Below are 12,217 nucleotides of genomic sequence, written 5' to 3'. Positions count from 1 at the left end.
ATTTGGTGTGTTTTCTTCTGTGTTATGTTTTGTGTGGACCCCATAGAGTTGATGATGCTTCGCATCAGCTAATGGTTCCTAATCAAGTCACCTCATGTCTCCCATCTATCGCCCCTCCACCACCACTTCAACACTTTTGCCTCTTATATTTTGATATTATATTCTGTCTCGTATGCACCCTAAATGGAGCCCCCCCCAGCGACAGTATCTAACACGATTGTACTTGTATAACCTGAGTGACAAACATCTTGTAATACATTGTAATGATATGGATATTTCCACAGGAGTTGTGCTACCAACCCCTCCTCCAATAGGTAAGAATACAACCTTAGTGATATTGTACAGTCATATGTTCTTTAGATGTTATATACAGTCTGTCATTTGACTGTTGTATTATGACTATTGTAACCTTTTGAGATGTAACTGTTTGAATTGTCAACTGACTCGTGTGAATATCAAGCTAGAGCCCCTCTAGGCCTTAATGTGGACTCTCAGGGGTCACAATTCATGGCTTCTCTTCTGTGTTTCACTCCAGGAAACGTGGCATTGAAAGGAGAGGCTGTTCAGTCTTCACTGGCTTGTAAAGGTACTGCTTTCAAGGCCATTGATGGGGACACAAACCCAACCTATCGTGTAGGAGACCAACCCCTGGTGGAGAGTGGACTTGCTGGGTGTGTTCAACATCACTTCTGTGACCATCACCAATAGAGCAGGCCGCTGTGCTCAAAGGCTTAAAGGTGCTGAGATTCGTATCGGTAACTCACTGGTGAACAACGGCAACAACAATCCCAGGTGACTCATGCAACATTTCCCCCTGCCAAGTGCAGAACACTTCACACTTTCATTTAATTCAACTATTTGAAGACCTCTTTTCCTATCCATGCCAGTGCATTTTTTTTATGGAGTTACTTTGTTGAACTGACATTCCTCTGTCTCAGGGGCGGTAGCATCACCGACATCTCAACAGAAGGCACCTTCACCTTCCAGTGTAACATGGAGGGTCGCTATGTCAATGTGGTCATCCCTGGCAGGACAGAATTCCTTACTCTGTGTGAAGTGGAGGTGTTTGCTACTCCAGGTAACATAACAGATGCCAAACTGTGTTTCGTTGTCTTTGTACTCAGTCAAAATTGAATCAGAAAGTTAACTGTGTTAAGCCATATACTTACAAAAGAAAGCAGCAATTATTTCTAAGGTCCTCATACAAAGCACCTTTTAAAACCAAATATTTTTGGAACAATGGGAGTATGAAGCTAGAGCCCCTCTAGGCCTTAATGTGGACTCTCAGGGATCACAATTCATGGCTTCTCTTCTGTGTTCCACTCCAGAAAACGTGGCGTTGAAAGGAGAGGCTATTCAGTCTTCACTGGCTTTTAATGTTCCTGCTCGCAAGGCCATTGATGAGGACACAAACCCAGACTATCGCAGACAATCCTGCACCCACACTGAGACCACCACCAACCCCTGGTGGAGAGTGGACCTGTTCGGTGTGTACAGAGTCTCTTATGTGTCCATCACCAATAGAGCAGACTGCTGTGCTGGGAGGCTTGAAGGTGCTGAGATTCGTATCGGCAGCTCACTGCTGAACAACGGCAACGACAATCCCAGGTGACTCATGCAACATTTCCCCCTGCCCAGAGCTGAACACTTCACACTTTCATTTAGGGTTAGGGTTGAATTCAACTATTTGAAGACATCTCTTGTTATCTTATCCATGCCAGTGCATTTTTTATGGATTTGTTACATTGTTGAACAGACATTGATAACAATACATTTTATTTATGGGCGCCTTTCGAGGCTCTCAAGGACACCTTACAAGACAGTTTAAAACCACATATCAAAACATTAAAATCAACAAAGCAAAGCAGGACAGAAGCTACTGTGTCTCATTGGCAACTTTGTATCTGACAAAATTAAAATTACATGTGGGGTTCCCCAAGGGTCAATCCTTGGCCCCCTTCTATTCAATCTCTAGATGCTGCCATTGGGACGCATCATAAAAAAGATAATAAATTGCCTACCACAAATATGCGGATGACACTCAAATCCACATAGCCCTCTCACTGAACGACTATAGTCCCATTGACAATTGATCTCTTTTCTCTGTCTCTCTCTCAGTTGCGGTAACATCACCATCTCAGCAGAAAACACCTACTCCTTCCAGTGTGACAACATGAGTGGTCGCTATGTCAATGTGGTCCTCCCTGGCAAGAGAAAACAACTTACTCTGTGTGAAGTGGAAGTGTTTGGCACTCTTAGACCAGGTAACATGAACTAGTTAAGCCATATACAGGTAACATGAACTAGTTAAGGCATATACAGGGTAACATGAACTAGTTAAGCCATATACAGGTAACATGAACTAGTTAAGCCATATACAGCGCCCTCCATAAGTTTATGGAAAGGGGAAACATTTAGTTGTCTTTTAGTGCCATACTCCAACAGTTTGGGTTAAAGTATAGATTCTCAGCTTTAATTCAATGTTTTCATTTTCACCATTTAGCCATGACAACCCTAGTACAACAAACATGAACTAGTTGTGAAGTCATATTCTTGAATATGACAACCTAAAGTACCCCTAAATATCTCTTGTAATATAGGACCCTTGTTTTGTTATTTATTCCAGATCATTAGAAAAGGGAGAAAGATGAGCTGACTAAGGAGACCAGAGGAAGAAATGACTTCTGACGACTACTTGCAATTGATTATTTGTTGGATGGATTTTTCTAAAATATGCTTTATCTGCCTAATAAATAATTGCATAATGAGTTCAGTTCTAATGTGTTACCTTGTCAAACCCAAATATAAGGTTTTCACGTCATTGTTTGCATGCAATGTCTTCATATGTTTAAACTATTGTTTACAACATCTGTCACAAGACAATGACATTCTGTACATGTCAACAGGCATATTGATGGCAATGCATCTGTAAAAGGTCCAACGTATTAATGATTGATTTATTAGATGGTGAAGTGTAATTCCAGCTCATCTTATTCTACTCGACTGTATCTAAATCTGCACATTGATCTACTACTAATAGGCTTGGTCAGAGTGGCCAGTAAGGTTAACACTAGCACAGCTGTGCCTTTTTTACCTACTAAAAGAGCCGCCTTGGGGGTCAAATGACCATAGTCTTTACAATGCTCAAGCTGCTATTTACACACCGACCACTAGTTGGCCGCTTGTAAATTAGCCTGCTTCCTACACAGAAAGACGGCAAAATATCTTCATATTAGCTTATACTCAGGGGTGCACATAACTGGTGCGCCAGTGCGCATGCGTCGCCAAAATGCATGCTGCGTGGCAGATCAGCCGCATGAAGGCGCTCTTGCGCACCAACAGCTTATTTTTATTTATTTTAAAATTTGGGGGGGGGAAAAGTTGATTTCAGTGTTTACAGAACAGAGCAGTGCTTAAAGAGATGTCCGTTTATATCAGTGTGTTTAAAGAACAGACATTCAGTTAGTGCTTAAAGAGATGTCAGTTGATTTCATTGTGTTTAAAGGAGTCTGACAGACTTTCATTCTTAAAGAGCAGTCATTTGATTTTGCATTTGTTTCTTTTGTTTTGCACACAATAATTTGGTCGTTCATCTTTATTTATGAATAAATGTCGTTTTGCTAATAATATATCCATGTATCCCTTTTTTATCCATCCTGTGGGACGGGTCGTGACTCGCAAGCTCGGGGAGCACCAAGCAGCATCCATCCCTAGGTGCTCCTCTGAGCACTGGCCCCAAAAAGTTATGTGCACCCCTGCTTATACTGTAGAACGCACATATCTAGGAAAAGTCATTGCATACATTTCTGTAGTTTATATTATTGCTATTGTGTGTTTTATTGATTACTATTGTTCTATTAGCTCTGAGCTCTCAGGTCTTCTGACGCTGGTTTTCTGTGTACCACATGTACAAAAGAAGAGATTTGGTGAGGCTGCATTCTCATTTTATGCTCCAGATTGTGTCTCACTGACAGTTTACATTAGGGATGCAACCTCAGCAAATATGTTCAAGTCAAGACTAAAAACCCATCTTTTTAATATTGCCTTTAAATGACTAAATAATTCAATTATGATTATATAATGATTGGAGCACTTTGAGCTGCAATGTTTGCAGGAAAAGCGCTATACAAATAAAGTTGTTATTATTATTATTATTATTATTATTATTATTATTATTATTATTATTATTGTTTTTATGCTGTGTGGATATGTTAAAGCACTTTGAGCTGCAATGTTTGCAGGAAAAGTGCTATACAAATAACGTTTATAATAATAATAATAATAATAATAATAATAATAATAATAATGATCATAATATTATTATTATTATTATTATTATTATTATTATTATTATAAACGTTATTTGTTATTTATTATTGAGTTGTGTCCCTGCTGCGCCTTACTTGCGCCAGCCGGATGTTCCTGAAGCAGCTGTATCTATGAATGGCATAACTCCTCCCCCTGGGCTGCGTTCGGAATTACACTGGAATTCTGATCAGCATTCATGGAATGCCTCTCGTCCAATCAAATCACTTGGTCCCACTATGACGTCGCCCCAGCATGCCCTCCGGTGTTCTCAAATCAACTTCCCGAACGCAGCCCAGGTCTCTCCGTCTGCAGCCGCGCTGGACCCAGGGTTGCCAGGTGGGTTGTATTCCCGCCGAATGGGCTACTTCTGATCACACTGAGCCGGGAAATTAGTTGTTTTCTGACAATAATATACATTTTGGGCTGGTGGTTTTTGGTGGATTTAGCGGTGTTTTTAGACTGTGGTTAGTCTAGAAATTCGTGAGCTTAGAATTATAAGGTTCTATCTCCGTTTAGGGGAGTTCAGAGATATTGAGCGTCAAAGTTTTTACATTCCATTATGTTTTGTGAGATGGAACCTTTGTATTTTATGAATTACTAACTCAAAAATGTCAACATTTAAAGAAATAACACTACACAGGCATTAATAAACACCTAGTGGATCAGATTATGTAAAAAACTAAATTTTGACAAAAATAGAGATAGAACCTTATAATTCTAACGTCACGAATTGTCAATCCCACCTGGCAACCCTGCCTGTGTGAGCGTCGTCCAATCCAGTCTTTATCAGCGCGGAGCTTGTAGAAGCGTCGTCCAATCAGCGTGAAATTGTCAATCCCATCTGGCAACCCCGGACCCTTATAGTAGCAGCCAGTCTGCTAGCCGCCTAGCATAGTAGCTAGCTCGTCTGCGCGTTAACAACCTGAAGGGAGACTTAATGTTGGACACCTGAGTGAGAGTAAGTAACCAAGTATGTTTGTGTGGATCTGAAGTGTCTTTGCACTGATGTTTGTCTTCTATTCCAGCTCAAACAATGTGAATAAACGCCCACAGCTGCCTGAGTAACGTTAGCTTTCTGCTAAGCTAGCTAACTAACTAAGGCCCAAAGTTTAAAGTCTGAGCTGCCAAGTCTCACGCAAACAGTTACTGTCTGTTTACTGTCTGTTAGTTACTGTCTGTTAGTGTCTGTCTGTTAGTGACTGTCTGTTAGTGACTGTCTGTTAGTTACTGTCGGTTAGTTACTGTCTGTTAGTTACTGTCTGTTAGTTACTGTCTGTTAGTTAGTGTCTGTTAGTGACTGTCTGTTAGTTACTGTCGGTTAGTTACTGTCTGTTAGTTTACTGTCTGTTAGTTACTGTCTGTTAGTTACTGTCTGTTAGTTTACTGTCTGTTAGTGACTGTCTGTTAGTGACTGTCTGTTAGTGACTGTCTGTTAGTGACTGTCTGTTAGTTACTGTCTGTTAGTGACTGTCTGTCAGTTACTGTCTGTTAGTGACTGTCTGTTAGTTACTGTCTGTTAGTGACTGTCTGTTAGTGACTGTCTGTTAGTTACTGTCTGTTAGTGACTGTCTGTTAGTGACTGTCTGTTAGTTACTGTCTGTAGCCCAGTTACTAAAGTGAGCTATGAGCATTTTAATAAATAAGCATCATTTCATGGTTATGTACACGGTTATTAACATTGTTATAAGTTTATAATGTGTACTTGTTTACAAACTCTAATGTGAGTTCGCTCATTGGTTATATGTCATTCATTCATTTCTTTATTTCATTGGTCCATCGGGAAGTGCTAGCCAAAAAATAAAGAAGTATTTGAGATGAAATATATTTTACAGAGAAGGGAAGGGAAGATTTTAAAGTTGTTGTTTTTCTTTTTAAGGGAAACAGGGCTTTTAAAAAGAATTTAAGTTAGTAAAGTTAAGAAGCAAGTCCTGTGCCACACTCCAGTCCAGCGGTGGCGGTAATACACCATTTGGTTGTCAACCGCCAATTGAAAAAATAATAATAATAATAAGAAGAAGAGCTAGCCAATTGTAATGTATGCTGAGAGAGAGGGGGCGGGACTTTGTACTAACAGCGTTAGGTTGCGTGTCAGAATGTTTGAGGACCTCGTGAAGTAAGGAAGTAAGACTTGTTGTGTATGCTGTGTGTATTAACAATTCGGGAATCAACGAACAGTTATTCTTTTGGATGTTGGTGCACATTGAAGCTACCAGAGGTAAATACATATGTCTGGTGTTTGTTTACAAGCTACATCTACTCGTTGTAGTATCAGTATGTTATATTTTACTGTAGAGCTAATCGCGGCTAGCGGTTAGCTTAGCATAATTACGTTAGTATGTAGCTTTCCTTTGGCTTGGTCTCTCGACTTCCAATTCTGAATTAACAGAATACACTGAGCTACAAAATCCAATAGCTATTTCGTTTTGATAAAGCTAGAAACAATTTATCACTCAGCAAAGGCTAGCAACATACTAACGTAATTATGCTAAGCTAACCGCTAGCCGCGATTAGCTCTACAGTAAAATATAACATACTACAACGAGTAGATGTAGCTTGTAAACAAACACCAGACATATGTATTTACCTCTGGTAGCTTCAATGTGCACCAACATCCAAAAGAATAACTGTTCGTTGATTCCCGAATTAGTTGAAACTTTTGTATTTTACTGAGTTGACTATTTAGTTTGTTTGGAAACCATGTGATCTCAGCGGAGCCTCCAATGTAACCCCTGCCATATGGGCGGGGCCTGAGTTCTATTTTAAATAAGTTGCGGTATTACCTGTAATAATAGACTATTCAAATTATGACGATCAGTGCCTCCATTAACTATGTGGAAGTATTTTAAATAGGACTTCCTTTTAATCCTTTTAATGTATTTATGTTTTAATTATCATATGAATTGCCTATTACCTGTTTATGACACAACACATAGTTAATGGAGGCACTGATCGTCATAATTTGAATAGTTTATTATTACAGGTAATACCGCCACTTATTTAAAATAGAACTCAGGCCCCGCCCATATGGCAGGGGTTACATGTCTGTTAGTGACTGTCTGTTAGTGACTGTCTGTTAGTTTACTGTCTGTTAGTTACTGTCTGTTAGTTTACTGTCTGTTAGTGACTGTCTGTTAGTGACTGTCTGTTAGTTTACTGTCTGTTAGTGACTGTCTGTTAGTTTACTGTCTGTTAGTGACTGTCTGTCTGTTAGTTACTGTCTGTTAGTGACTGTCTGTCTGTTAGTGACTGTCTGTTAGTGACTGTCTGTTAGTTACTGTCTGTTAGTGACTGTCTGTTAGTGACTGTCTGTTAGTGACTGTCTGTTAGTGACTGTCTGTTAGTGACTGTCTGTTAGTGACTGTCTGTTAGTGACTGTCTGTTAGTTATTGTCTGTTAGTGACTGTCTGTTAGTGACTGTCTGTTAGTGACTGTCTGTTAGTGACTGTCTGTTAGTGACTGTCTGTTAGTGACTGTCTGTTAGTGACTGTCTGTTAGTGACTGTCTGTTAGTTACTGTCTGTTAGTGACTGTCTGTTAGTGACTGTCTGTTAGTGACTGTCTGTTAGTGACTGTCTGTTAGTGACTGTCTGTTAGTGACTGTCTGTTAGTTACTGTCTGTTAGTTTACTGTCTGTTAGTTTACTGTCTGTTAGTGACTGTCTGTTAGTGACTGTCTGTTAGTTTACTGTCTGTTAGTTACTGTCTGTTAGTTTACTGTCTGTTAGTGACTGTCTGTTAGTTTACTGTCTGTTAGTTACTGTCTGTTAGTGACTGTCTGTTAGTGACTGTCTGTTAGTTGACTGTCTGTTAGTGACTGTCTGTTAGTGACTGTCTGTTAGTGACTGTCTGTTAGTGACTGTCTGTTAGTTACTGTCTGTTAGTGACTGTCTGTTAGTGACTGTCTGTTAGTGACTGTCTGTTAGTGACTGTCTGTTAGTGACTGTCTGTTAGTGACTGTCTGTTAGTGACTGTCTGTTAGTGACTGTCTGTTAGTGACTGTCTGTTAGTGACTGTCTGTTAGTTTACTGTCTGTTAGTTACTGTCTGTTAGTGACTGTCTGTTAGTGACTGTCTGTTAGTTACTGTCTGTTAGTTGACTGTCTGTTAGTTACTTTGTATTTAGTAACAAATGCTATTTTTAACTAACTAACTTCCCATAGTTGGCAGCTAACCGCTAACAGCAAACTTCTGTTTTTGTAGTGATGTCGCTATGCTATCTTGACCTAAAAGAAATGACACTTTAGATCAGTATGGTAAAGTAGTAGATTAGTACAGATTGCTGATTAACTGTTATGACATTTGTCAAACTTTGTGTGTGTGTGTGTGTGTGTGTGTGGTGTGTGGTGTGTTTGTGTGTGTGTGTGCGCGTGTGTGTTCTGTGTCTCATTTGCCTACGTACAGTGCACCATAGCCCCCAGGGTGTGTGAGAGAGAAGGAGGGGAAAGGGGTGTGACTGTAGCAGTTTGGAGAGAGAGAGAGAGAGACGGAGGCCATCGGTCCCAGGAGAAAGCAGAGAGCCGAGGGGAGCTGCTGTGATCCCAGTCGTGATGTCGGAGGGAGAGGTGAAGCCTGCGTCGGCCCCGGAGGCCAAGGCAGAGCCGACGGTTACCCAGAGTACCACCACCCAGCAGGCTCCGGCGTCTGTGTCCCCCCCTGTGTCCACCCTGCCCCCCCCCACCACCACCGCCATGTTGGACGAGGAGGACGAGAGCGAGGACGAGTCCGAGATCCTGGAGGAGAGCCCCTGTGGCCGCTGGCAGAAGCGCAGAGAGGAGGTGAGGGAGAGAGGGGGAGGTGGAGAGAGAGAGAGACACAGAGAGAAAAGAGAGGAGAGAGAGAGACACAGAGAGAGAGAGGAGGGAGAGAGAGAGAGAGAGAAAAGAGAGGAGAGAGAGAGACACGGACAGAGAGAGAGAGAGAGAGAAAAGAGAGGAGAGAGAGAGACACGGACAGAGAGAGAGAGAGAGAGAGAGAGAGACACAGAGAGAGAGAGAGAGAGAGAGAGAGAGAGAGAGAGAGAGAGAGAGAGAGAGAGACTTGGTGTATGTCTGGTCTGAAAATAACTCCTTGCTTCTTTTTCAGTCCCTCTTCTCCACCTTTTTAGTGTTTGCACATCTGAAGGGTAGTGTCACATCAGTGACTAGTCCACTGTTTAACCGTCTGTTAAAGTTAGACTCTTGACGATGTGAAAACCAGAGCGACTTTCACATCAAAGATAGGGTTGTGAGCAAGAGGGTTCCCTCACGCTTCGTTGCCTTTCCGAAACCATAAGATGAAAGAACGCAGCAAACTTTCTAAGTTCTTATATCTGTTCTTCTCGAAAGGCTTTTAAGGAGTGCCACTAGTCGACATTCTTGCTGTCACTCATACTCCTGTTGACCTCCTTTTAAAAGAAAATACTGCTTTCTAAAGAAAAGGACAATGCCTTGACAGTTGGAATGTTTCGTATATACATTGGTGAACGTTATGCATCAGTGCGGCTGGTGGAACGTACAACTGATCCATGTCGATGTGTCCTGTCCTCCTCCTCCTCCCCCTCCTCCTCCTCCTCCTCCCCCTCCCCCTCCTCCTCCCCCTCCCCCTCCTCCTCCTCCTCCTCCTCCCCCTCCTCCTCCTCCTCCTCCTCCTCCACTCCCCCAGGTGAACCAGAGGAATGTCCCGGGTATTGACAGCGCCTACCTGGCCATGGACACAGAGGAGGGCGTGGAGGTGGTCTGGAACGAGGTCATGTTCTCCGAGAGGAAGATCTTCAAACTGCAGGAGGTAGTTTTTTTCATATACCAACACCAAAGAAAAAACAACAAAAAACAAAGAAAGAGAAACATACAATAACAAAGATCACATACATAGACACACACACACACAACCTGCATCAGTTTTGGATTGAATAAAAAACGAAACAAAAACAAAACTTTGTATAAAATATTCTATCCTACATGTTCTTCATGTATGGTTCCCACAGCTTGTCAAAGTCTTTCCGCTTGCCTTTAATAATGTAGGTTAGTCTTTCCAGACCGATACACTCCAAGAGCCCCCTCTTCCACATTCTCAATGCTGGAGCGTCCATGCTCTTCCAGCATAGTGCTATGGCTCACAGGAGGGACAGTTAGCCAACCGCAAAGAGACAACAACCCGCTGTCTCTCTCTGCTGCTTCTGAACGCAGCCCTCTCTGCATAACACAGCAATGGAGGGAAGGAAGATGTTGCCCTTTACACACTGACCTAAGATCAGTTCTGTGTCATTATTATTATTATAACAACTTTTTATTTGTATAGCACTTTTCCTGCAAACGTTGCAGCTCAAAGTGCTCCAATCATTCTATAATCATAATTTAATAATTTAGTCATTTAAAGATGGGTTTATAGTCTTGACTTGAACATATGTGCTGAGGTTGCCTCCCTATTATAAACTGGCAGTGAGACACAATCTGGGGCATAAAATGAGAATGCAGCCTCACCAAATCTCTTCTTGTGGTACACAGAGAAAACCAGCGTCAGAAGACCTGAGAGCTCTATTGGGCTGATATGCTAGCAAAAGACCCGAGAGCTCTATTGGGCTGATATGCTAGCAAAAGACCCGAGAGCTCTATTGGGCTGATATGCTAGCAGAAGACCTGAGAGCTCTATTGGGCTGATATGCTAGCAAAAGGTCTGAACATATTCTGGTGCTGTGCCAGCGAGAGCTTTATAAACAAGCAGAAGGATCTTGAAGTCTTGAAAACAGGAAGCCAGTGGAGAGTCTCTTCATAGTCGTCATAGTTCAAGTTAGGGCTGTCGGGGTCCTTGGTGGAGGCAAAGCTGACCCTAGACCTGTCTGGAAGGTTCAGTTCTCTCAACCCGGAGTTCAATACAACAGTGTTCTGTTTCCAATGATGTCCCCCCCCCCCCCTGGGGATGAAGAGTCACTGGGCTTATGTGCTGGTGGTCAGGATGTTCTGAATGTTCCTCTGAATGTTCCTCTGTCATCCTCTGTCACCCCCTGTCATCCTCTGTCATCCTCTGTCACCCCCTGTCATCCTCTGTCACCCCCTGTCATCCTCTGTAATCCTCTGTCATCCTCTGTCACCCCCTGTCATCCTCTGTCATCCCCTGTCATCCTCTGTCATCCTCTGTCATCCCCTGTCATCCTCTGTCACCCCCTGTCATCCCCTGTCATTCCCTGTCATCCTCTGTCATCCCCTGTCATCCTCTGTCATCCCCTGTCATCCCCTGTCATTCCCTGTCATCCTCTGTCATCCCCTGTCATCCTCTGTCATCCCCTGTCATCCTCTGTCATCCTCTGTCATCCTCTGTCATCCTCTGTCATCCTCTGTCATCCTCTGTCATCCCCTGTCATCCTCTGTCATCCCCTGTCATCCTCTGTCATCCCCTGTCATCCTCTGTCATCCCCTGTCATCCTCTGTCACCCCCTGTCACCCCCTGTCACCCCCTGTCACCCCCTGTCATCCTCTGTCATCCTCTGTCATCCTCTGTCACCCCCTGTCATCCTCTGTCACCCCCTGTCACCCCCTGTCACCCCCTGTCACCCCCTGTCATCCCCTGTCATCCCCTGTCATCCCCTGTCATCCTCTGTCATCCTCTGTCACCCCCTGTCATCCCCTGTCATCCCCTGTCATCCCCTGTCATCCCCTGTCATCCTCTGTCATCCCTTGTCATCCTCTGTCATCCCCTGTCACCCCCTGTCATCCTCTGTCATCCTCTGTCATCCTCTGTCATCCTCTGTCATCCTCTGTCACCCCCTGTCATCCTCTGTCATCCCCTGTCATCCCCTGTCATCCTCTGTCATCCTCTGTCACCCCCTGTCATCCCCTGTCATCCTCTGTCACCCCCTGTCATCCTCTGTCATCCTCTGTCACCCCCTGTCATCCTCTGTCATCCTCTGTCATCCTCTGTCATCCTCTGTCATCCTCTG

General features: G+C 43.0%; 1 protein-coding gene across 3 annotated transcripts in view; it reads left to right on the top strand.

Moving 5' to 3' along the window:
* Window positions 1–5,156: 5,156 nt before the first annotated feature.
* Window positions 5,157–12,217, top strand: part of LOC308152144 (nuclear receptor-binding protein-like) — a 41,996-nt gene continuing 34,935 nt past the window's right edge. For 2 of the 3 annotated variants that reach the window (XM_080525057.1, XM_080525059.1), the window contains exons 1-3: window positions 6,416–6,429; window positions 8,707–9,080; window positions 9,946–10,068. In XM_080525057.1, the coding sequence (XP_080381183.1) occupies window positions 8,853–9,080; window positions 9,946–10,068 (351 nt within the window). In that variant the 5' untranslated portion in view covers window positions 6,416–6,429; window positions 8,707–8,852. Of the gene's footprint in view, window positions 5,267–6,415; window positions 6,430–8,706; window positions 9,081–9,945; window positions 10,069–12,217 lie in introns of those variants that run through there. The other variant, XM_080525058.1, reaches the window with a different exon arrangement.

This window comes from Nansenia antarctica (assembly GCF_963989245.1).
Source record: "Nansenia antarctica genome assembly, chromosome: 3".
NCBI classification, from domain to species: Eukaryota; Metazoa; Chordata; class Actinopteri; order Argentiniformes; family Microstomatidae; genus Nansenia; species Nansenia antarctica.
Note: the sequence above shows the minus strand (reverse complement) of the source record. Positions and strands in the feature narration are given on the sequence as shown.